Genomic DNA, 26,796 nt, shown 5'->3' on the forward strand with positions numbered 1-26,796 from the left:
TGTCTTACTTTCTAGGGTATGTCAAGTAAAACACTTATTGCTTTGATTCCTTTTTTTCAAATTTCTGATAAGGTAAATTTGACAACTCTTTTTTTTTTAAGATTTTTATTTTATTTATTCGAGAGAGAACAAACACAAGCAGGGGGGAAGGGCGAAAGACAGGGAGAAGCAGGCGCTCTGCTAACCAGGGAGCCGAGTGCAGGGCCCAATCCCAGGACCCTGAGACCACAACCTGAGCCAAAGGCAGATGCCTGACTGACTGACTGAGACACCCAAGTGGCCCATATTTGACAGTTCTCTTGGCAGCTTCTCTTCCAGTGTGCTCTAACCATCCAACAGTCTCTAAAGCTGGTATTTCTTACCTGAGATCTCAGAACTCCCCACCGGCAGATTCTTAGAGAAGATTGTGATTCAAAACAAGTCAGAAGCCCCAGGTCTAAGAAGCATACTTCCTCAGCACAACACAAAGTCTTTAAGACTTGCACTGAGGGGCTTCTGGGTGGCTCAGAGGGTTAAGTGTCTGCCTTTGGCTCAAGTCATGATCCTGGAGTCCCAGGATAGATCCTGCATCGGGCTTCCCATTCAGCAGGAAGTCTGCTTCTCCCTCCACCCCTACCCTTTTCATGCTCTCTCTCTCTCTCTCTCTCTCTCTCGTAAATAAATAAAATCTTAAAAAAAAAAAAAACAACACTCACAGTGAGATGATAAGTAGAACTGAGAAGCAGCCACCTAATATTGGGGTTGACCTTGCAGTAAGATTCTTCTTCCTTTACCCCCAGCATTGCTCAGCTAACGCCCCTGCCCCCACATGTGTCAGTAGATGAAGGCTGATTTTAACTAAGACTGTATCTAATGGACAACAGTTCACATCGTTCAGGACCCATGTAACAGAACTCATCAATTTAAATATTGTACATCATTAGTCCTGATTAGTAATTTATGCCCTATTGCTGTTGAGTAAGCCCTAAATTTCAGCGATAAATCTAATTCTATTTGCACAATTTCAGGGGACTTCATCTTATTTTTTTTCTCATCTTATTTTTTATTTGTGTCTCTGATGCTGCAGATCGATTCCTTGTTTGTTTTATTCTTCTATTGTATATTTGTCTTAAGCAGTAAATCCCAGGATCAGCACACTTACTACCACAGCTGCTGAAACCAGTGCCAGTATCAGTTGAGAGTCTGAGGGGCCAGAGCCCGTGAACTTTTATGTTGAATACTATGTTGCTGGCAGTAAGAAGCAATTTTATTACCTGGTTATTTTTAATTTAGGGGATACCTTTTAAGAGGACAAGAACCATTTTAAGAAAATTACCTATGGATCATTCTGAAAAATAACTCGATCCAATTAACTGAATCAATCATATTTATCTAAAAAACTTCTAGTGAACTGAACCATCAAACTATATATTTTACACATAGCCAGGAGTCTCTTTCGTTCATGTTATTAAAATAAAAAAGACATAATATGTTCCGTTGCATATGTTCTCTTCATACCTAGTCTATGCCCACAACATGTAAACAAGAGTAAGATAGTGAAACTTATATTTGTAAGTACAAGTAGGAAAGAAGAAAAGTTCATTCACATTGGACCTTGAAGTAGCAAAAATCAGACTGACTAGTCATATTGCTCATACTACCCAATGGAATTTTATCAGAAATTGCAGCAAACTAACACCTTGAAGGGAGCATCCATTAGGTTTCAATGATCAATGCATTCCCAAATTAGGCACCAGTGTATGCCCCATGCACATCCACAAGGAGGCAGGGCAATTTTAATTTTTAGCCATTGATGAAAACCCATGCCCGCCCCTCAGGACAGCGTGCTCTGCACATGATAAACTGGGCGGCCAAAGAATGTTAGTGATAACAGCTTGAATGTTGTCCAACTTTCTGGTCAGGTCTTTATAAATAAATATTTTTAGAAATAAATAAATAGGGATCCCTGGGTGGTGCAGCGGTTTGGCGCCTGCCTTTGGCCCAGGGCGCGATCCTGGAGGCCCAGGATCGAATCCCATATCGGGCTCCCGGTGCATGGAGCCTGCTTCTCCCTCTGCCTGTGTCTCTGCCTCTCTCTCTGTGACTATCATAAATAAATTAAAAAAAAAAAAAGAAGAAGACTATGTCTCCTATCATAAAAAAAAGAAAGAAAGAAATATTAATTTTATTTTTAGAAATAACTATTCCTTTAGGAAAATGATTACTCGGGAAAAGTTTAATCTATAACTTGGACAAATTTGAAAGCATTTAAGTTGACCAAAGATTCATCCTGTGAGCCTCAATAAACAATTCTTTCCATAATTCACTTAAACTATTTAATATACAATTCTTTTCATAAACATCGTTAGAGAAACTCAATAATTTCATAAGGCAAGATGCAGATAAAGAAGTTTCCTTTGCATTAAAAAGAAGATTTAATACAATGGGAATGTATGCAATTAATATGCGACCTGGATATCCAGTCCATTTTTCTTTGAGAACATTTTCTTGTAGTTTTTCATTTCAGTTGATTTATCTGGTGTGACTAGATTTATAATCACCTAAAACCTACGCAGCCTACATTTTGTTTTTGGCTTGTAGAGAATTTTCCTGAACCATTAATTCACTTCCAGTTCTTTAAAATATTCAAGATTGTTGTTTTCACAAAATTCCCGTAGACAAAGAAGAATGGAGGAAAGAAATTGCAAATGGTTCTTGGAGCTTCTTTAAGTTAAGGCGTGTGATGCCAGGAACATATAAAGTTTGAGTTGGTGCTGAAGGGATTCTGGTTTTGTGAGTTCACAGGATGTGTTTAGAGACAGGCCCAGGTGAGGTGCACACAAGTTCTGGCTCATACTCAGAGGTGAAACCACTGAGCGTTCCAGTTGGAGACAAGGACTTAGTGGAGTTGTGTTATGGGGAGAGTCATGAGTGTCTTTCTGTGGGGCCCAGTTGGGTTGGGACTTTGCGTTTTTAATTGTCATTGGCTCTTCATAGCAAATGAATTACAGAATTGAGCAGATCATCTTCTAATCACGGCGTAGACAAAAACCATTACAAAAGCAGAGATAAAAATGATTCCTAACTTACATTATTTAGGTAATCCAATGTCTCTCATCCTTTACACGTGTCAGCTTTCTCTTGGAGTTAGGATGGAATTTTTGAAATGCTTTTGAAGCTAAAATAACACATTGACAAAGTCACAATGTTTTGTGGCAGAAGGACTGTAATCCAGCAGAACCCTGCAGTCTGGTTAGACAACTGATGTCAAGATTATCATACTTGAATGAGAAATTGTTCTAGTCGTGTGTCTTATTGGGACCACACCAGATTGGACCGCCTGCATCATTTTCGTTATTTGAACGGTATCATGATAGACGAGAAGTGATTGAGGTTTCTAAAATAAAGAAATTGCTCATGGAAGATGCAAGAACATTCACACTAACTCACAAGATGGAGAATAATCCCTGCTTACTTAAAGACGGTCTGTGTGGCACAGTCTCACTTCGTGATTCATCCGTCCGTGTTACTTCTGTTCTGGTGCCTCATGAATTCTTGAGCAGATGCTGCCTTTGCTGTAGAACCTGTGGGCAAAATGCATTTTGTGTGTGTCTTTCATTACACAAGCTTGATGATTTTCAAAGTCATTTAAAGTCATGTATCATTTATAAGATCTACAATCAGGAGGGATTTAAGGAATCAAAGGTAATACTCGGTTACTTATTAAACCACATTATAAACTATTCATGAGCGAAAATCATAATGTTTAAAGGGAAAATCACTTTTCTGTAATTTTGTTCCTTGCGCTTTCACAACCGCCTGTGTGCAGAGCCCTAGGAAAGCATTGCATTAGACTTCAAAGAGGGGTATCAACTCACAGTTGTTACTACAGGGTGTGTTTTGTTAGCGGTGGCTTTTCGTTTCAAAATACTGAAAGCTCAGGGAGACATTTCATCCATTGATAGCTGGAATGCTAACAATAGTCACGGTGCCAGCATTTACTCAGCTCGAATCTCTACTGGGCGACTGGTCTTCATGGTTTCATTCATTCATTCCATCCAGCAATCCTATGGCATGGGCGGTGTTAGTTCTCACTTACATGTCAGGTCAGTGGCATGTCACCTGGCTGGAAGGTGAGAGAGCCAGAGTTCGAGGCCCAGCTTTCCAACGCTGGAGGAGAGGCTCTCACAACGCCCCCCATCCCTGGGGTCCCAGAGCCCACGCCCCAAGGGAAACAGGTTGGAATGACCACTTGGTTTGGCACTTGGTGAGTCTGTTCAGCTATGCTGGACCCCTGAAAGCTCCAGTCTACCTAGCATGCAGCTCTAGCTCGAATTGGATTCTATCAACGACATCAAATGTGGCATTTTTTTTTTTTTTTGGTCCTTTTATAGGACAGAAGGCAAACCCTTTAGAAAAAAAAATTTTCTCCAGTGTTGCTATACCTGTAATTCCAGCTACAAGTGGAAGCTATTTCAAGGTGAACAGTTGTAATGGGTGGGCCATTCTTATGTGCCAGCAACGGAGAGATAGGACAAGGCCACAGCCAGTTATCGTCACCTTTTACATGCAGCTGTAACTCTGAGAAAGAGTTAAGTCTTGCTTTAACCCTAGTGACCTTGGATAACATACTACCTCCCGGAGCAAATACCATGAATTTGGTCTGAACCAGATGGTTTGAACTGTCTCCAAACTTTGGCCAAGGAAATGTTTTGCTCTTTCTATACATTTCTAACTATTTTAGTTCAACAGGACATTTTTATTCTTAACGGATTCTTCATATATAGCCATGTATTCACCCTGTATCCTCCACATGATTTTGTTACTCTAAGCATCCAAGAGCATTTCCTCAGAGACCTGCTGCCACAGAGCACAGGTCAGACAGCAAGCAGTGTGCCAGCAGGACACTTGTTAAAACTGACTTCTAGGAAACAAAGCAAATTTCATTCTTCTGGCTTTTTTTTTCTTTTTTCATACTCTTTATATTTGTCTGTTTGATTAATTTATTGCTTTATGGATTACTCAAGAAATACAGGATCAGAATTTTATTGTAAAGGTTAAAATAAAGTGAAAATCCTCTTTAACTCTCGTACTCAATCCTACGAGTACCTGCCCACTGATACCTCCATTTGAGGAGAAAAGCCCCACAGGTGTGTGTGTGTGTGTGTGTGTGTGTGTGTGTGTGTGTGTGATGAACAATGGTGGCCATGACTTGGGTTTTGTGTGTGCATCTGCAGTTAAGATGATTTTAGAGCGTCCTAGAGAGTTGAAGCCTCTCATAGTCATTCTGGGCTTTAGATCCCTTCTTCTATGGATGATAAGTTGATAGAAGTTATTTTTCACTTCCATAATTTTTGTTTTGTACCAACTTCTAGTGCACTAGTGTGTGCATCTGTGAGTGTGCACAAACAAGCACCTCTTAACATACTAAGTTGCCTCATCTTTAGTGGGTTAGGAAAATATTTTATGCTCTTTTTCTTTAGACTGGAGGTAGAAATTCAAAATCAGTTTGGACGCTCCTTTATCGACTGTCAAAGAAACATTTCCACCTCTTGCATAGTTGCACATAGCAAGCTGCCAGCAGGCAGTTCAGCTTTGGCAGTCACCATCTTTATAAGTCAATGTGTGTGCTAGCACTTGAGTATCTTAGTGCATTTTGTCTTTATTGGTTGCTTTTAGTTGGGTGGAAAATGTAAGTGCAGAAACTTTTACAACAAGGCTACCAATGATTAAGCATACTAAAAGCAAGGACTGCTTAACTTCAGTCAAATGCTCAATAGACTTACACCAGTTGGTTTGGGGCTCAGTTTTGGTGAAAAAGCGCACAATCAAAGATCATGTGCAAATTTGAAAAGAAAAATGTATTGCCAAGGAGTATGGAATGCTGGACTTTTAAAATCTTGTTGCCCATCTCGGAATGTAGAAGTACTTATAGCTTTTTATTTTTCATAAAGACTTCCGCAGATTTGATGTCTGGACATGTTTTCTGGAATACATTAGCGCAGTAGAGCATTATGGCTAGTATCTCTGGAGTTGTACAGACTCCATCAAACTCCAGCTGTTGGGCAAGTTCTTTCAGTTCCCCAGGCACAGGTTCGTTCTTCCTGCCCACCCCAAAGCATTGTTGTGAAGATTAAATCAGAAGTTGCCCTCAGCACCATAGCTGGCACATAGTAGGAGTTTCAGGATGTTAGCTCTCATTATCCCTGTCTTCATCACCATCGTCATCATGGGTATGGTATATGTATGCAGGAGAGCATTCTCTACACTCCTGCCTCAGTTGTATCTAGATTCTGATACAACTCAAAACCCCTTGAACCAATGAGGCACCAGTGACAATTGAGAAAGGCTACTGGCATGTGGTTTATATTCCAGATGATGTATTTCTACTTCTCATTTTATCTCTTAAGCACACATACACATGTTCTTCCTATCCTTCTTCCTACTTGATCTTAAGCATTTCATTTTTCTCCCTCTGCTTTGTGTGGAGAAAAATAAGGCAACGAGATGCTCTTTTGGCAGCATAGAGCAGAACCTGGGATCTATGTAGCCATGTTTGGTTTCTGCATCCAGAGATCACATATACCCAACCCAACCATGTTAAATGCATTCAGAAGAAAATCAAATTAAAAGCATGATCTAGGCATGCTTATGAATTAAAATAAGAAAACCTTTTACTTTGATTACGGTCGAAAGAAAAAAAATAAAGGCTTTTTTTAAAAAAAAGTTTCATACTAATTTATTTAAACAAATCCTCATGGGCATGTCTGAATAGCCATTGATGCTGCACTTTGTCCCATTTGATTGACACTTTTGAATAATACCAGAAATGCTAATTATTCTGTGTTTTTCTTAGGAGATTTGCATACTGTGACTAGTTGAATAGGGGCTTCACGTTTATTGACTCAAACAGAATAGATAAAGACAAGGAATATGTATACATATGAATGAGTATTTTCTCTTTAAGCTGGCCATTTATTCCAATAATGATTCCACTGATCAAGATAGCTTTCAATGTTGGTAAATTGAACACCAATAAAAATTAATTTATTAAAAAAAAAAAGATAGCTTTCAAAGTTTCTTAAATGGATCCAAAGCAATATTGAATATTGATCCTTTGAGGGTAAATTGGATTTTTCAGAAATTTCCAAAAAATTTTTAGAACCAACTCTTATAAATGAGATAAACAACATATATAAGTAATGTTTTAGGTGCAAATTGAGTTGTTATATAAGCTAACAAGGCTGGCTATCTTATGTGGACAGGTTTCTTGTGTGGAAAGTCTTTCTTAAAAGAAGATTTCCAAAACTTTTTGAAAAATGGCAGCATCATTGCAATAACATGTTAGCCTCCAAAAGTGGTTGCTTTGAAGGAAAAATACTCCGTTAGATGTATACATTCTGTTCTGTTTAAAATTTGGTCTTACCTTCTTATCATAGTACTTAATGTACAGTTTATCTGTGGACAGTATTTTTAAAAACTGGGGACTATGTTTCTACTGAGAATATATGGTTAAAATAACTGTGAACAGTGCTTAGCAGGATTTGTTAGCATTTGATAGGCATTAGCATTCAGATTCCGCTATTTGAATTTTTTTAATTAATGATTTTTCAAAATTTTTATATAAATCCTGATTGATAGCTGACAGATTGCAATTTGGGGCCACATGTAAAACGTATAAAAACTCATATACTATGGTAGTTTTTTACTATAAGAGACTACAAAAGTACTCATCTCCCCCTTAACCTGTGCCCCCTTGACACCACTGATTTGTTTTCCAGCAATGGCAAGCCGGCAGGTGGATATTGCGACTCAGGGCTGGTTCATCGGTCTCATGTGTGCTGTCGCTCTCCTTATCCTAATTTTGCTGATTGTTTGCTTCATCAGAAGAAACAAGGGTGGTAAATACCCAGGTAAGAAAGATTAAAATTGCCTTATAATGCTGCATAATTATCCTCAACTATACAGAAATAATGAGGGACGCCTGGTGGCTCAGTCAATTAAGCATCTGCCTTCAGCTCAGGTCATGATCTGGGATCCTAGGATCAAGCCCCAAATGAGGAACCTGCTTCTCCCTCTCCCTCTGCCCCCCACTCGTGCTTGCTCTGTCTCTAGTGCTCTCACTCTCTCTCAAATAAATAAATAAAATACTAAAAAAAATAAAAGAAGAAAGAATGAGAATAATCATATAGATTGCAAGAAGTGTATTTTCCCAGAGCCATAAATTTGGACTTTCTGTCTAAAAGGTTTTTGATCCCTTTTTTTTTTTTTTTTTTTTTACATAATGGGAGCCTAAACATTGTGAAGGATAGGAAGGTATTTCGGGGAGTAAATTAATCTGTTCTCTGAAGACATTAATGACTCTGCTTCCTTAGGCTCTACATAAGTCATGGGTGCTGCAATGACATCTAAAACCAAAAGGCAGAGGGGGAAGGTTCAGGACATCTTCAGGAGGAGCTATTGTGTGAACTGAGTCTTGATATAATGATGTATAACATCGCTTTTCCTCTATGGTTAATGTTTTGTTCGGGTTAGTGGACCTGGTGAATTTCTATTTTCTTTACCTGCCATTTCCCCTTCAGTGACAAGAAAAACAATCCAACAAAGAAGAGATTTGCTAAAACCATTTGTAACCTTGAATAGAGTTAAATAAATAGACGGGTCAAAGAGGAGTGCGATCTTAGAAATTTAAAACTTGCTCCTTCAGGAGCATCTGGGTGGCTCAGTGGTTGAGCATTTCTTTTGGCTCAGGTCGTGACCCCGGGGTCCTGGGATTGAGTCCTGCATTGGGCTCCCTGCAGGGAGCCTGCTTCTCCCTCCGCCTAGGTTTCTGCCTCTCCCTGGGTGTCTCTCATGAATAAATACATAAAACATTTTTAAAAAATCAACTTACTCTTTCATCAGTCAGATGCTCATAGGAAGTTAACTTTATATGTTAACAAATGTTCATTGTCTTAGGTTGTCTCAAAGAGACTAAAACAGCGAAGCATATACAGGGGCACGTAATCCATCTGTTGTTGTATAGAATCATTTTCCACTGCTGTACATCTCAGAGTGTGCTCTTTACAACTTTGAATAAAGAAACATAGAATCATTAGGTAATATTATCACCTTGAAATTTTTTAGTCAAAGAAAAGGAAGATGCTCATGCTGATCCTGAAATCCAGCCTATGAAAGAAGACGATGGCACTTTTGGAGAATACAGGTGAGCCTCTGCTTCTCATCCTCTCCTCACCTTCCTCGCCCTACACACACACACATTGCACTCATACAGACTCCCGCCCGCAGGATGAGGCCAGGAACAAACTCTGTGTCATTTCATATTTTCCTCAAATATTAGTTTAGGGACACTTCCATGTCTAAATGGTTATATATCCCCCACAATGAAAATATTCTCATTTTTCATTATAAAATTAATTTCCATTCCAGTCATAGGCTTGGAGACAAAGTGTCTTCCACTCTACCGTATTTTTCCAGGGGCATTGCTGTATCGCTCAACCTAGGAAAAGCTAATATGTTATAATAAACTTAGAACGACAATAGTGACCCTGCAAAACCTGTATTATAAAGGAAACTACACCTGTTATTTCCTAAGAAGTGTGTTTATAAAACTGATATTATTCTTTTTAATCCTGTATTTGATGCTTGTTTTTCCAAAGTAAATACCTATAGCCTGTCCATTAGTCATGAAAGGATGATGACGAGGTTCTTTTAGAAGCTATAAATTATTAAGAATATCCTAGCCTTCCAGGCAGTGTATCAACTCACAGAAGTTTGGCTTGACTCCCTCATTAAGGATAAAGTTTAACATAACCTACATGCTAAGTAATGAGATAGAGTGAGACAGACTCTTTAAATAAAGATATTCTTGCCTAGGATTTATTTATCTTTTTAAATAGAGATAGGTGATTATTTTGGATATGTTTGAAATCAGAAACAAGCTCTATATTTATTCCTTTAAAAAGTTGGGATTTGGGTGTTCCAGAGGATTATTTCTATCTATAAAATGCCTTTATACCTTGTTTTTTTTCTTTCTATAAGCCTCTTGATTATAAAAATATGGTCTTTTAAATATGTCCTGAGCCCAGACTGAGCCTTTTTTGGCAGAAGAAAGACTTTTAGGTGAAATAAAATAGTTCCCTATTAGGATTACCAGATGACATTTATAGATATTTGTGCTGATTTTTACCCATCTCTAGAGCTCATTTTGGTATTTCCATGTCAATATCATGAGCTAAAGAAGGCCAAGAATAAGAAATATGATAGCCGATTGAGCAAAACCATGTATTTTGGATACATTTGGTTCCACTACCAGTTTCTCTGCAGATACAAGTGTTTGTATCTGCCTGTGAGCGCTTCATGCCCCAGCACCTCTGCCTTCACACACTCTGATCTTCTCTGCAACAAAGATGATCAGAAGATCAAAGATTTGTAAAACTTCTCAGAATTTCTGTACCTCGTGATACAGAAAGAAGTCTAGTGAGGGTTGTCTTGATGTCACATGTTGACTCTGAGACTCAAAGTCTGTGGAAGCTTCCTGGGCCACCCCCATGCTCTCCACAGTTACATGGTAGGGCAGCCTGCAGATGGCTGTAGCCTAGGGAAGCCACATCTGACACTTGGGTGAGTTGCAGTCTTCTACATATTTTTCTTGTAAAGCAGGTGAGGTGATACTTTCTGAATAACCTCTTCTTAGAGTTCTACACGAGAATGCTACACGAGATAGACACACTACTCCCTTCTTTATTGTGATGAAGCTACATCTTTGACGTAGCCTGAAACACCTCTGTATTTGCATGAGTTGGTTATAAAGCATGGCACCTCCTGTGTTCCGCACGTGGCCATGGGTTCCTGTTGTACGTTATCATGCTAAAGTGAATCTGGCAATGTACTGCTCGCCTCGTGGGTCTCAACTGTCAGTTGCTTCTACAGTGCTATGAATCCAGGGTCTGATGTAATGTGACTTTCTCGGAGCAACCATGCTGCCCACTCCATTGAAGTGGGATTGAAATCAAGGTTGAATGGGAACTAGCTCAGAATCAAGAAACTCTTCATTTTACTGTCAACCCAGCCATACGTACCCTTGATTCCTTTTAGATATGGCAATTTGTCTGGGTCTCAATTTTTTTCATTTGTAAAACGATACCATTGTTCAAATATCAGATGATCACGGAAGGTTTCTTGTTTGTATGATTTCTAACCTCCTCCATGAGATGTCGTCTACTAACAACCTTTAATATGATTTTGGGTTCCAGAGCAGTACATGGCAAGTATTTGATGACTGGCTTCATTATCACTGTGTTGACCTTTATTTGGCCATATTTGTTTGTCCTGGTGTTCGTTCATCTGTGACACGTTTGTGAAGCATTATCACATGGCTGTCTTTAACTCATGCCTTGAGTTTCTCAGAAGAGAAAGACTTTTCTTTGGGCCTATTGATTACAGACCCATTGGTTCATGTGTGAAGACAAAAGTTATTTGTCACACATGCAATCACATTTATGTGGGAGGTGCCGAGGGAAGGTTCTGATGGGTGTCTAAAACTTAAAACACAACCCGGTAATTTTTTTTTTTTTACCAAAACTAAAAATCCATAAAGACAATCAATCCCGCAAATGAAATCATTTTCCTAAATATCCAACCACGCTTTGCTACAGATATGGCTTTGTCCTGTGACTTACTGACACTACCTCAGAATTTTTTCCCTGTGGATTGTTTTGTACTTAAAAAGAAAAAAAAAAGACTTTTAGTTTCTTACATGTTATAATGAATGAGAACGGTTCCTACCGTTTACTCCAACAGATTTTTTTTCAGATATTACATCTAAATGTCATTCTCCTTCCTAAATCACCAGGGTCCCTTCTCTGCTTTGCAACTTTTGGAAGTTTTGAGCTCTGTATTATTTATTGATGCTTACTCTTTTTCATTCTGAAAATAAATCAATATGCGGACCACACACCATAGACAAAATTAGGGCTGTCGCTAAGTGTGAATTAATTCTGTTTATGATTTTGCTCATTCTCCAGCTTGAGGATGAAACAGTTTCTACGTGGTTGGCCCTGAGCCAGAGGATATTCATAGTGCAAAGAGGGATGGAACTTCAGTGGCCAAATTTGATTTTTTTTTCCATAAACTGTAACCTTGTGCCCTCACTCCAACCCCCACCCCCAAGCAGTTACCCTCTGGTGGAAGCCTGCAGCTTTGTTTGTTTGTTTCTTTAATTATACAGACAGTAGGATCTGCATCCTTACTAGCATATAGAAAAATCAGAGAAACAATGCAACCAACCGTGTAAGTATTTTTTTTTATTATTTAGATCCATTCCTTTAAAAACCAGAATGAACCGAGGTCCTAAAGCCTGTGACCATGGTACTTGAACTTATAGTATACAGGGAGGCTATCGGCACGGGAATCTTGTCATTCAAGTGAGCATGGTCCTATTGCAGGCATGCTCATAAGGCTTGAAGGATGTGAAGATGTGGCATATTTGCTATCTACCTTAGATTTATTCTGCTCACAAACATAAACTATGTTTATGTGAACAGAACAGTGTTTGTGAACAGTATAATGATGGACATTTAGAGAGAGTGTTTGGGTCATGAAGGTCAAACAAACTGCAGAATGGTTTGGCAGTGGTAGGATGGTGATCACAATAGTGTTAGGCCAAAGGATCACAGATGTATCTGTTGTTGCTGAATTTTAGTCAGTTGACATTCAATGGGTCCCTCCTGAATGAAGTGCTACTGAAAAAAATGGTGAACTCCTTAAAATTTATTCTGAGGGTAAGAGAAAGGGGGGGGGCGGAAAACATGCTCCAATGCCTCGTGTGACATCATGAAATTCATTCGGAATGAAAATGTTCTGAAGTTAGAATTCTGAAAAATTCCCAAAAAGGCCCACCATCTCTTCCATTGCTATTTTACAATGAATTCATTCATTCAACCAGTATTTATTGAGTGCCTACTGTATGCCAGACTGTGAGGATATTATAAACGATAGAATGTTTTCTCACGAGTTTATAATCTAGTGAGGGACACAGGGAAGTAAAAGAACAATCAGCATGGTGTGAAAAGTGCTATGAAAGAGATATAACTGAGGTGCCAAGGGAGCAGGGGCAGGAAGCCAAAGCCAACTGGGTGTTCTGGAAGAAGGGTGATGTCGGAAGTCTTCCCAGAAGGCGCAGTGCAGGCACTGAGTTTTGGGACTGCGATGTGAACATTTCTTTACACTGCAAAACCATCTTCACTCCTGGGTATGAGTAACAAAGATGTATTTTGGAGCTACATGTACTATTTTATGACTTATTTTGAAATTCGTTTAACCTTTGTCCTTAACAGTTCTCATAAAGTGTGGCTGGATATGTTTAAGCTTTGAATACTATGTAGCAAAATAAGCATATGACTTTTAAGTCGTCCTCTGTATCTTCTAAATTCTTCTCATTTGGGAAACTACTCTTTCACACTTAAACTTGACAAAGCAACTTCCCTTGGCATAATGTCAAGACAGTTTACTATTTCATGATAAAATTCATTTTTGAGTTGAAAAAAGGCAAGTGCATTAAAGAGGACTTCAACACAGACTCAGAACCAGCCATCACCTCAGGAAATGTCTAAGTATGTATGTTACATGGGGTATTTCTGAGAAAAAGTATCTCCCCGAGGTGGGGGCTTGGGGTGGAGAGAAGAGGTGTAATGGTAGATAGATAAGAGCTTCTATATGTTGGGCACAAATCATGTGCCAGACACTGTGCCAGTGCCTTGTATGATTTTTTCCCCATTTAACCAGATACTAACTGAAGTATGATATCATATTGCATCCTTTTAAAAAAAATCAGTCGTAGAAAGATCTTGAGCTGCATTTGAACAGATTTTCCTGGAAAGACTCTGGTGTGGATAGAACACCCCTCTTCCTTCCCTCTCTTCTTTCAAGCACAGCCTACATTGCCATAGATTCTTTCTCATCCACTATGACCATTCAGCTGGAATGGATGTGGGGTGCATGGGTGCCTCAATAGGTTAAGCATCCAACTCTTGGTTGCTTAGGTCTCAGCTTACATCTTGATCTCAGAGTGATGAGTTCAGGCCCCACACTGGGCTTCATGCTAGGCATGGAGACTACTTAAAAAAAAAAAAGCTGGAATAGATACTTCTAGGGAGCCCCTTGTTGGCTGGTCATCATTCATAACTGATAGGATTGTGTGTGTAAAAATCTAAATGAATCAGGAAAATATTAGAATTCATAAAAATTTAGTGATGTTGCTTGACACAAAATTAACACAAAGTCAATGATATGTACCAACAAGGAGTTGGAAAAATAGGACTTTAAGAATAATCCCAGCTGTGATAGCATAAAAATATGATGTAGGAATAAGATCTCCCAAGTACTTCAGAGCCCTTTGTTTGATTTGTCTACCTTTGCACCAAAACTACACTATCTTAATACTGTGGCTTTTAATAAGTCTTGATATCTGATAAGTCAAATCCCCCAATTTTGTTATTCTTCTTCAAGAATCTTTTAGATATTCCCAGTCCTTTCTAGGAATATGTGGCTGAGAATCAGCTTGCCAAGATCCACGTCAAAACCTGCTGGTTTTTTATTGGAAATAAATTGAATCTAAAGACCAATATGAAGAAGATTAACATACTTATGATATTTGAGTCTGCCCATCCACAGTTATGGTGTGTTCCTCCATTTATTTAGCTCTTCTTTAATAACCAAATAGAACTTTCATTTTCTTCATAGAGAACTTAAAATATTTTTATGGTTTTTTGTTCCTATATACTTCATATTTGTATGATATAATTGGAATCATTTTTTAAGTTTTGTTTTCCAATTATTTGCAAGTACAGGAATAAAATAGACTTTTGTGTTAATATAGTATTAAGCAATATTACCCAACCCTCTTCTTATTCTAATGTTTGCCTATTGATTCTTCTGGATGCTTTACAAATGTGTAACCATATCAGTTATGAATAAAGACATCTGCTTTCTATTTCTTTTTGCACATGGCTTAGTATGTTCAATGCAGTTTTGGTTAGAAGTGATGATAGTAGACATCCCTACTGTGATTTCTGATGTGAAACAGAAATCTGTCAACATTCACCATCAGAGATGATGTTTATACTGGAAGTTTCTTATGAATACCCTTAACCAGGTCAATCAAGATATTTCATATCCCTAGAATATTAAAGATTTTGTTATAAATGGATGTTGAATTTTACCATATATCTTTTTCTAAATCAACTAAAATAATCATAACATTTTTTCATCTGCTAAAGTGAAAAATATGAATTAATGTTTGAATGCTGAAACAAACTTGCATTCCCTGGAATAAACTCAGTGGTCATGATATGGTATGGTATCCTTTTTGTCAGTTCCTAAATTCCCTTTGCTTGTGATGTCCTTGGGATATTTGCATCTAGGTTCATGAATGAGATTCTCCTGTAATCACACTTTCTCAAAGGGTCCCTGTTGGTTTTAGGTATCAGTGTTATACTAGATTCGTAAAAGGGTTAAAGCAGGGGTTCCTCTGACATATCAAATTTAGCATGTCCAAATCTGGACTGCTGATCTTCTACCCCAAACACGCTGCCCTCCACAGTAAGGGTAATTCTATCCTTTCTGTTGCTCAAACCAAAAGCTTGGGGTTGTCGTCTTCTCTATTATTCCGTGGCCAATCCATCAGAAAAGCCTTCTAGGGCTACTTTCAAAATGTTCACAATCTAACCACTTCGTGTCACCCCAACATTTCACTCTTGTCCAGGGGTCACAGTCATCTGAGTCCTGTGTTTCTGCACTAGACCCACTGACTCCCTTCCCTCCCCCAGAACAAGGGTCAGCAAACTTTGTCTATAAAGACTCTACTAGTAACTATTTTAGACTTTGCAGGCCATACAATCTCCACTGCAATTCTGCTGTCCTGCTGTTGTAGTGCAGTAGCAGCCACAGACACTGCATAGGGAATGAGCATGGCCCAGTTTTGCTGTAGGTTACCAACTCCTGCCCTCTAGGCTAGACTATTCTCAACCATGATGACAATAATCCTTTCAAAATGTAAGTCTGTTCCTGTCAGGCATCTGTTGAAAACCTTCCACTGGCTTTCTACCTCACTCAGGGCTAAAGACAGAAGCCCTATAGTGTCTCCTGTGGGGCCCTGATCTAGCCCTGCCACCTTCTACTTTAACTCTTCTCTCTCTCCTTCAGTTCCAGCCACACAAGCTCCTCCTCATTCCTAGAACCCACCAGGCTTGCCACCACCACAGGGCATTTGCACTGCTTTGCTTTGCCTGCAGAATGGCTCTCCCTCCAGCTATCCACTTGGCTAAATCAACTCTTTTAAGTCTTTGCTCAGATGTCCTTTCAAATGAGGCCTTCCCTGGATACCCTGTATCAGCATCAACCTCTACACGCTCCCCTGACACCTTCCCCCCCCTTACCAAGTTCCATGTTTTCCATGTTTTCCTTGGCATTTATCACCTTCTGACACACTGTGTAACTATTGTTTTAATATGTTGGTTGTTTGTTTTCTGTATTTTCCCCCTATTAGAAGTAAGCTTAATGAATTTGGGGTTTCGGTCTGATTTGCTTGTTGCTATATCCCCAACTAGAATGTTATCAGTGTAGGCACTCAATAAACATTTATTAGGTATATGAATGGTTGAATGGATGGATGGATGGTGGGATCAAAGAATTGCCACAGACTAGACTTTCCTGGAGTGTATCCCTTGGAACACTAGTCCTATAAAATAAAATTAGTAAGTGGAATCCAGGTGACGAAAATGTGCTCATTATTGAACACTTCAGTGGAATTAAGGGCCCCACCAAGTCATGAGCAATGTTTCGCAGGAAGTATTCAAGCAAAACCTAGAGGTTAATGATTAAAGATGTGCTCTTTATCCTCCCAGCAGGTTGGAGATTAGATGCCCCATCCCCTGAAGTGCCCCAAACATAGGTGGCTCCAGGGTCCTGTGATCCCTCCCCAGTTGTTGATTAGCAGTGCTGATCATATTGTGTATTCGGCCTGTGACCGAGAACTTGGGTCTTGTTGCAGCTGGTAATTTCCAAAAGCAGATACCCGTGTCCTGTCAAGCAAGTATTATTTTGCAGTCTGGAGATTTTCTTCCTGGAGAAAAACTGAAAACCCTAGTAGGAATTATTGGCCAAAGAGCCAGACTATTTGTGAATCTTGACACGTTTGTACCTTGTCTCGAGAAAAATCACTGTCAGAGACAGAGGGAGCAGGAGAAGCCCGGCACAAACTGCCAGGAGAAATACGGCAGCTGACGCAAGCTCTTTTTGACATTAAGCCTTTCCACTTTTCACTAACACTGCTTATAGTCCTGTTCTGCCTTGCATTTTTGTCCTTTGAAAGGAAACAATGCCTTTTTTTTCTTTTTTTAAACCAAATATTACCTTTGAAACAGTCGGTCAACCATGCATCCTAGTGACACAACCACAGTGTAGGCAGATGTTCTAACACATACTCTCCTACGCCCTGATGGTGTGCTTCAGGATTTCATAGAGAAATAAGGGGGGAAAAGCTGAGTTCTATAATGTTTTGAATATTATGCTCCCCAGATTCCCATCCGACACACAGAGAGGCTACATCCCACACTGGGAGAAGAGAGCACAGAGATAAAATTTGCTCTGACATTTTTTGAATCACTCACGCTCTTTAGAATATATAGACATGCCACTCATAGTACAAATGCAGTGCTTTGAAGTTCAGTTGTGTCTCTTTCCAAATTAATCAGTCCTTACCCATTAACTAAAATTTTGACAGAAAAAAAAAACATACTGTTTACTATCAGTATAAGGATTTTGCTTTTCTTCTTAGGCTGTTTTCATTTGTTTCTTCTGCATCCTTTTAATGGAATTTCTAGGTCTCTTGAAAGGTAAGGTTAAAGTTTACAAGTCTGGCCTGCACTCCGTAACAAAATTATTTGAAAAGCAGGATTTGTGCTTCCTCTTGCTCAGAAAAGAAAACCCCTCATATTTCACACTTAACCAAAATCATTCTCCATTCATATCCAGGGAATCCAAGATCTCACACAGTTTAACATACTAATTTCTCTACTTGCCATAAGCTTTTCCCCTCTTTTGAATTCAAAGTAGAGATGATTTCCCACTTTCCGCAGTTCTTCCTTTTTTAATGCCTGTGACTATTTTTGAATTGCTTCCAAATCGGGAGTGAGAATCTGTCAATGATACTGACATGCGCAGTGAGAAGCCATCCACCTCCTGAAGACTTCATGATTAAACCATTCCTGCACCTGACTTTCATCCCAACCGCATCCTAGTCTTTGGAGTCCACCTGACGATTAGGTTTGGCTAGCAAGGCTCCCCACATGCTTTATCGTAACCTGCATGCATGATCGTTAAGAACAAAAAACATTTCCTCTAAATGCCGATCACGACAAAAACGTTTTCTCTCTCTTCCAGTGATGCAGAGGACCACAAGCCTTTGAAAAAAGGCAGTCGAACACCTTCAGACAGGACAGTGAAGAAGGAAGATAGTGATGACAGCCTAGTTGACTATGGAGAGGGGGTGAATGGCCAGTTCAATGAAGACGGCTCCTTTATTGGACAATACAGTGGTAAGAAAGAGAAAGAACCAGCTGAAGGAAACGAAAGCTCGGAGGCACCTTCTCCTGTCAATGCCATGAATTCCTTTGTTTGATCTGTAAGCTCTTGGCCGATATCCCATCTCTCTAGAACTTTCATCTTCAGCACTTGTTTGTCTGCCTTCTCATACTAGGCACACAGAGACAGAAAGTATGGGTTCTGCTGTATGTTAATATTATGAGAGCAGTTTCAAACAAGGACGTGACTCGGTCCAATGATTTGTTAATGTGAACTGCAGTGCAAAGTACATCCTTTTTCATCCAAAATAGGTATTCTTGTTCAGAACTGATAAAAAAAAAAATTACAGCATCATCAACTGATCACCTTATTTGCTCTTCAGGATACAGTTCAATGTGATGCATGAAAAATGCTACACACGTAAAGGAATACCTGTGTACCTTATTAAAACCTGGTTTGATAACTTTGTTTATAGTGTCCTCAGCTGAACCCCCGAAATGCGAATTCCGTTTTCATTGTCAAGAGTGTTACCGTAGTATTCTCTAGAACTCCAATGTCTTTGTGGACATTGTTGTGAAATTGGTGACTCTATGTCTAGCTGTCATTAGTCTTTTTGGGAGACTGTTAGCAACAGTATGTACAGGATATCCTTGCTATATGAGTTCACGATGACCGTCGCATTTGCTGATGCTTACTGAGACTCTGTGACCGGCCTCTGCCCCTGTTACTCCGTAGCCTTCTTAATCCTCCGGGTATTACCGCAGTACAGTGTTCTACTTCTTACATCATCTCTATGTTCAGTTGTTTTTAGGCATAAACAGTGTGTGTTGCAATGCATTTGGGCACGTGTGCCAGACCGAAAGAATCGAAAACCAATCACTCCACTTCAGTTTCAGATATTATTCCAGAAAGCACAGGGCAAGACACATGCAGTGCCTTCAGACAATAAGCATTCCATAACACGCTGCCTTCCGTATCCGTCGGCACGGTCGACTCGGAATCCTAGCTTACTGTCATTGTCCAAAAGAAACTCTTAAAAAGCAGAGATCACAGAAATGGCCAATGCTGAAAGAAAGGAAGCATGAAAATAAAATTAACCAGACAGTTTATTGTAAGGAGCATTGCCCCCTATAAAAAGAAAAAGCCTTAGCGCCCCCTGGAGCGCATGCTGGTTTTGTGGTCTTTTGTGGTTTCTGTTAAAACAAGCCAATCAGGTCAGAAGGCTATCGATTTGGTAGGGAATTTTTGGAAAAAAAAAACTAAAAAGCAGTAGTTCCCAAACCGGAAGCATACAACAGCATGCCGACAGGAATGCTTTTCTCCAGGCCTTTTGCTAGGTGGCAGCTTTTGAAACTCTCTGCAGCGTTACACAGTGTGTATGCAAATAGCTAGGGACACATTTCCGAAAATCAGAAATCTGACGAGTGCTAACAAGGCCAAGAGTCAAAGGGATTACACCTGCAGTTTCAAAAATAAAAATACATATCTTACCGTATTCAGCAACGATCTCTATAAATGGCTTACCTCCAAATATGAAATCCTCTAACAACCTATGGTTGAAGGAATGCTCAGTTTCATTTGCCAATAAATTGGTTTCTCATAACTTGCATCAAGTTTAATTTTAAGTAAAGCTTTTTATATGTAGATATTTTGTTGATTTTGTAAATACACTGAAAGTGTAGATGCTATATGCTTAGAGGTGGTCGATACCAATAAACATGCAACCAGTGTTGACGTGTGCTGTATAAGGAGTCAGCTGAAGTCGTACAGTGCATGGGATTGGAAAGCATTTACTTAAATACCTTTTGGGTTTTTATTTTCCCTTTTTTTGCTGTGAAACTGAAATAGTGAGCTCTTCTACATATCGACAGCAGGTTTCTAGATGAAATCTTCAGAGCTTTGCCCATGGGGCTCAGTAGGCATCTTGGCTACATGTCGGTAAAGCACAGTGTGAAGTCCTCCCAGGCAAAGATTGGCCTCGCCATTTCCACCGCTCCATATTCCCTTCTCACAGACCAACCGTTCTAATGGAAATACAGAAAGACAAAACAGGTTTGCCTTGACAGCACAAAGATAAAAGTGACTCTAAGTTTGCCGATGTTTAGGGGAGGGGGGTTTGGGGAAACAATAGTTTTTGTTCTTCCATAACGGTAGACGCTAAAGTTATCTGTGCATGAAGGGGTCACTTCTGTAATAGTGCAACAGATTTTGTATTAAAAATTAAATGTGGTTTTAAAAGTCCCTCTCTCTTTTGTAAGAAGTCATGTTCCCAGTGGAGTGTGAATGTTTAAGTAACGGTGTATTGTAAGAGTACAGGCCGAGATGACTGGATTTCCATCCAAAAAAAAAAAATCGCTATTAAACAGTCTCGATCTCTTTGTGATCTTGAACTTTCTCAAGCATCTATTTCCTAACGTTTTCAAATAGTGCAAACTTTTGGGGGTTTTTTGCCTTTGGAAGGCTGTTACGTGCAGAGAGAACTCCACACAAAACCGAACATGGAAGACTACAGAGCTATTCAAATAGGAGCAGGCCAAAAAACTTCTAGTGCAGAGCAGGTGGCGATATAGCCAGCCTTCAGAGAAACAGTCGGAGAAACTGGGTGCTGCTTCCTCTGCTGAAGGCCGACCTCTCTGTGGGCCTGATTCCCCCGTGCCTGCCGTTGGCCTGTCGTCTTCTTGCCTGGACCCTCCACCCTCCTCGGCCTGTCGTCCTCTTGCCTGGACCCTCCACCCTCCTCGGCCACAGGCAACTTGGGTTCCATCACCTCTCCCACCTGGAGAGGTGGTTTGTGCATTTACACGTAGTGTGGGTGTGTCACACGCTCCCTCCTCTCCAGCCCTGTTCTGTCTTACACCTGTCCAGCTCCGCAAATAGCCAAGGCCTGGTTTGTTCCTCTGTTTTACCACCTGCTCTCATTCACTTGTCCCCCAGGGCCCAGCTTTCTACCCAGGAGACCTGCTGGCACAGAGCTGCCCCTCCCTGTAGTCATTTGGACAACAGCATGTTGCACAAGTCAACTGTAAAATGCTGTAGAGACCTTAGCATTTCCATCCCAGAGAGCGCTCGCTCTGAACACCGAGTCACGACCTCCACTCCACACTGCGTACCAGATTCACAGCCCTTACCCGCAGGCCACACCACTAGTCACAGTTGTGTAGCAAGGAGGGGCTGTCACCCTGGAGCCTGACCACAAAGGGCATTGGTCCACTGGGGCCTTCCTGTCTGGACAGGTTATTATTAATGGCCCTGATCGCCTCTGAGTGTCTGATTTTGGGAATGGCTTGGGGAGGCAAGGGAGAGAAATACAAAGAATTCTCCCGCAGGCTAAGCAAATCTCTCCCTCTCATGGGATTTTTCGACAAGCTACCACCAGAGGGCCCCCGTGCCTTATTCCGTACAAAAGGAATTGCTGGAAAAATGAAGGCCCTGGAGAAATAGCACAACCCCCTTTTAATAATAGCAAACCCCCTTTAATAATCAGACTGTGGTCTGGTGGTGCAGAAAATGATTGCCTGCTGTGGCCAGAGAAAATGGGATTTGCAACTTTCTCTTACCAGTTCCCACCTCCCTGGGAGTTAGTATGTGTCACTGGCCTGGTTCATCTTCCTCTTACTGATGACAGCGATGGCTGGTGATGGTTCAGCTGGGGGAGGAGGAGGAGCGTGCCCCCGCCCCGGCACCCACAGGGGACCCCATCATGGCCACAGGCTGCTGGGGGGAGGATGGGGGTGTGTCCTGAAAATGGTTTTCCCCTCTCCCTCCAGAGTGTGTCATTTTGTCTGCCTCCAGTGGTTCGATGTTTTTGAGTGAATAGCACCAAAAAGAGCACAGTTTAAGGACAGCTTTGATTTTTCATTAAAAAAAAAACAGTAGAGGGATAAAATACAACCAGAGTATTGATGGTAAACAAATAAAGAATTCTCAGGTTGAGCTAGAAAGAGACCAGGACTGACAGTCCAACTCTGCCATCAACTGTGAGTGTGTATAAGTGAAACCACCCCCCAACCAATCTTTATTTTAAAATGACAGAAAGCAGATGATTCCTAGTATCCTTTTCTGTTTAAATCCTATGGTTCCAAATTAACCCCCACCCCCCCAAAAAAGAATTTTCTAGCACTCACTACAGCCAGGTATTTTGCTAAGTGGGGAGGGTACAAGATGAGCAAAACCAGATGTGGTTCCTGCTCTCATGGCACCTGGAGCCTGATCTGAGAAGACACATTTAACCAAATACCACCCAAATGAGTGTAATTCCAAGCCAAGAGGAGCGCCGTGAAAAGAAGGCCCGTGTTGCATGACAGCGAGCGGTGGGGAGGGCTGACGGGTGCGGAGTGGTCAGGAAGTCCCCCTAAGGAGGTGGGAGCTGGGAGCTGGGTGCTGGGGGCAGGAGTGTTGGAAGAGAAGCAGCCAGGACACATGGCTGCACAGCAAAGACCAGCGTACCTGGAGCAGATGCGGGCCCAGGCCAAGCTGCATCCCAAGGACCACAGGACAGGTTTTCATATTTATTCCAAGAGAGGTGTAAAGTGTGAGCTAATTGACGAGGTTGAGGTAAAGGGTTGTATGATTAGATTTGTATTGGGGTTGGAGGCAGAATGGGATGGGCTGGAGGAGGAGAGCCCGAGAGACTGACAAGCCACTGAGAAGCTTCGCGATAGTTGAGACAACAGGTGATGGGGGTTGGATCTGGATTATCCTGCTGGAGATGGGGAGAAGTGGGTGGGTCCCAGAGCTATTTAGGAAGAAAATAGATGGGATGTGGGAGGTTGAGGAAGACGGAGGTGTCACAGAGGGCTCTTCGGGGTCTGACTTGTCTCACCAGACGTGAAGTTCATTGAGGTGGGAACATCAGGAAGGAACCAGATTTGGAGGTCAGGCATGAGTTCAAGTTAATAAATGACTTTGAGGAGCCTCTGGGACATCCAGGTGGAAATGACTAGTAGAAATTGGCTATGTGGGCTTAGTGCTCAAAAGAAATTTCTAAGATGAGGAGTAGTGACCACAGCCATGAGGCAGGGACGAGATTGCGTCGGGAGGAGATACGACGAGGCTAAGGATTTCACCCTATTCAGAAACCCCCACGTACAACGGGCAGGAAGAGGCAGACTGAGAAGCAGGAGCCAGAGAAGTGGGGAAGGATAAGGAGAGTGCGCTTGGAACCTGGTGGGAGAGACCATTTCAAGAACACTGTCACATAATTCAGAAAAATTAGACAAAATGAAGATTGGGAAACACTTCTCGGATGGGAGGGCATGGGACATGTGAGGCATTAGTAAAAGGTGTCGTGTGGATGCATCAGATTGAGGTGAGTGAGTAGGAAGGAGGGAGATACACACGTGGACAGCCACTCGTCCCCGGGCTCAGTTTCTTGGCATCTCCACCTGCATATCATATAACCTAAGCATCCCACAACCTCCCCCGCAGCCCAGGGTCCCTCTACTTTCTCTCAATCCTTCCACTTATTCTTTTTCCATCTCTTTTCCAGCTTGGAATTTAAGGCCCATTCTTTTCGAAACACCCCTGCTTTACCCCAAAGCCCTTTACCCCTTCTGTCTTTTCTAAATAGCAGTGGAGCTATCTACCGTGTTACCCAGGATGCAGTCCTCCATCTGCTCTCTCCTGCCTGTCCCCAGGGGCTGGGAAATAGAGGTCAGTGTCCCTGTAGAAACAGAAGGACCTTCGGTGGCTCCACTCTCCACCCTGCCCAGTGGACCTGCTTATTTTGCTCAGGTGAACATAGACTTTCACACTCAACGAGGACTGTTTCAAATCCTCTCCCCACTCCTCTCCCCAGCCTCACACATCACTCTCTAGGGAATGACCTTACATCACATTGACTAAGAAAAAGAAAAAACAGAGATGGGAATTCCCTCATCTTCCTGCTAGCAAACCAAATGCCTAAATGCCTGCCTCAGTGTGCTGCTCTCCCTCCTGTTAAAACAGAGGAGACTTCCCCCAACCTCCGTCTGGGAACCTCCCTCCTCCCTACTGGATTCTCACCCAGCAGCTCTCCCTTCTCATACACAGACTTTCGAACCCTTGGGTTCACCACCCATACGCTACCTTCAATTACCCTTTACTCTCCTCCATGGTCAAAAAGGCTGAAAAAGTTGAAATAACACCAGGAGGATGATCACAGCAGCTACCATTCACCACAGAGTGCATTCTTTGTTCTTCTAGAGCCGTAAAACTTCCTCACTTTGCCCTATGTCACTTTGCCCTATGGACAGTCTTTCTTCAGCTATAGCTTTTCCACTGTTAGTGAATGTCTCAATCTTTTTTAAAAAATTAATTAATTGATTACTTTGAGAGAGAATGAGAGAGAGTGGGGAGGGAATTTCAAGCAGACTCCCTGCTGAGCACAAGGCCTAAGGCCGGGCTCCATCCAGCGACCCTGAGATCATGATCTGAGCTGAAGCCAAGAATTGGACACTTAACCGACTGAGCCACCCAGATGCTCCTTTTCTTTTTTTCTCTTTTCTTTTCTTTCTTCTCTTTTCTTTTTTCTCTTTTCTTTCCTTTTCTTCTTTTTAATCCAAGGGGCTCAGTCTGCACTTTGAAATCACCAGGGAGATTTACAGTCCCACTGCCCGCTCACCCACCCACTCTGCTCTACTGTTGTTCTTGTCTGAGATGTAGCCTGGCAGCTGTATTTTTTTTTTAAGGCTCCACAGATGACTCTAATGTGCAGCCAAGGCTGAAACCAGTGTAGAGAAACATGTCACCACCCTCTTGTGTGCACTTAAAGTATTTAATAAACAGTATTTTGAATGCATTTCTTCACAAAAGTTCATCTCAAATTCTTTTAGTGCTCTCATTAAAAAATAAAAAATAAATAAAACCAAAAAAAATAACAAAACAGAGGCACCTGGGTGGCTCAGTTGGCTAAGCGTCTGCCTTCAGCTCAGGTTATGATCTTGTGGTCATGGGATCGAGCCCAGAGTTGGGCTTACACTCAGCAGGGAGCCTAGCCTGCTTCTCCCTTTCTCTCTGCAGCTCCCCTGCTTGTGCTCAAGCTCCCTCTCTCTGCCTCTCTCTTTCTCTGTCAAATGTATAAATAAAATCTTTAGGAAATAATAATAATGAAATAAAATAAAAATTTAAGAAAAGAAACATATCTAAGGAAAATGGACCCATTTCCTATTGCTAGTGGGAATATAAAATGGCACTGCCACTTTGGAAAACAGTTTGGCAGTTTCTTAAAATGTTAAATGTAAATTTACCATATGACCCAGAAATCCCACTCATAGGTATATACTCCGAAGAAATGAAAAAATACATCCCCATGGAGACTTGCACACAAACGTTCATAGAAGGATTAATCATAATGGCCAATAAGTAACCCGAATGTGTATGAACTGATGAATAAACAAAATGTGGTCTATCCATATAATTAAACAGTACATCCATATAATTAAATAGAATACTATTTGGTAATTTTTTAAAGTACTAATAATACATGCCACAATGTAGAGAACCCTCAATAATGTTATGCTAAATTAAAGAAGCCAGACACAAAGTTGCACATTGCACAATTCCATTTACTGGAAATGTCCAGAAAAGCAAACCTATCAAGACAGAGAACAGATTAATGCCTGTCTGGTGCTGGAATGGGAGCAAAGATTAATTGTAGATTGGAAGGAAGGATCTTACTGGAGTGATGGAAATGTTCTCAAACTGGATTGTGTTGATGATTGTCCAACTTGGTAAATTTACTAAAACGCATCAAATTGTATACTTACGTGAATTTGTGGTATGTAAGTTATACCTCCATAAAGCTGTGAAGAGAAACCATCATAGGCTTATACATACCTGAGAAGTGGTCAGGACTGTGTATAAATAAGGCTTTATTTATTTATTTAATTTGTTTATTTATGACAGAGACACAGGCAGAGGGAGAAGCAGGCTCCATGCAGGGAGCCCGACATGGGACTTGATCCATGGATCGAGTCCTGGCCCGAAGGCAGCGCCAAACCGCTGAGCCACCAGGGCTGCCCTAAATAAGGCTTCGATAAGTACAGCGCCACATGACAGGCCACTTCCTGGTTCATCAAGCCCAGTGGTTCTCCAAGGGTGTTTCCTGGAGCAGCAGCAACAGCACATCTTATTAGAAATGCATATTTGGGGCGTCTGGGTGGCTCAGTGGTTGAGCGTCTGCCTTTGGCTCAGGTCATGACTCTGGGGTCCTGAGATCGAGTCCTGCATCGGGCTCCCCGCATGGAGCCTGCTTCT

At 41.1% G+C, this 26,796-nt stretch overlaps 1 protein-coding gene across 5 annotated transcripts in view; it reads left to right on the top strand.

Annotated features, from left to right (window-relative positions):
* The window catches only part of NRCAM (neuronal cell adhesion molecule), a 276,389-nt gene extending 255,470 nt beyond the window's left edge, over positions 1 to 20,919 (top strand). For all 5 annotated transcript variants that reach the window (XM_055301029.1, XM_055301030.1, XM_055301032.1 and 2 more), the window contains 3 exons: positions 7,761 to 7,892; positions 9,106 to 9,184; positions 18,421 to 20,919. In XM_055301029.1, the coding sequence (XP_055157004.1) occupies positions 7,761 to 7,892; positions 9,106 to 9,184; positions 18,421 to 18,658 (449 nt within the window). In that variant the 3' untranslated portion in view covers positions 18,659 to 20,919. The remainder of the gene's footprint in view (positions 1 to 7,760; positions 7,893 to 9,105; positions 9,185 to 18,420) is intronic.
* The last annotated feature ends 5,877 nt before the right edge of the window (positions 20,920 to 26,796 follow it).

This window comes from Nyctereutes procyonoides, unplaced genomic scaffold, assembly GCF_905146905.1.
Source record: "Nyctereutes procyonoides isolate TBG_1078 unplaced genomic scaffold, NYPRO_anot_genome, whole genome shotgun sequence".
NCBI classification, from domain to species: Eukaryota; Metazoa; Chordata; class Mammalia; order Carnivora; family Canidae; genus Nyctereutes; species Nyctereutes procyonoides.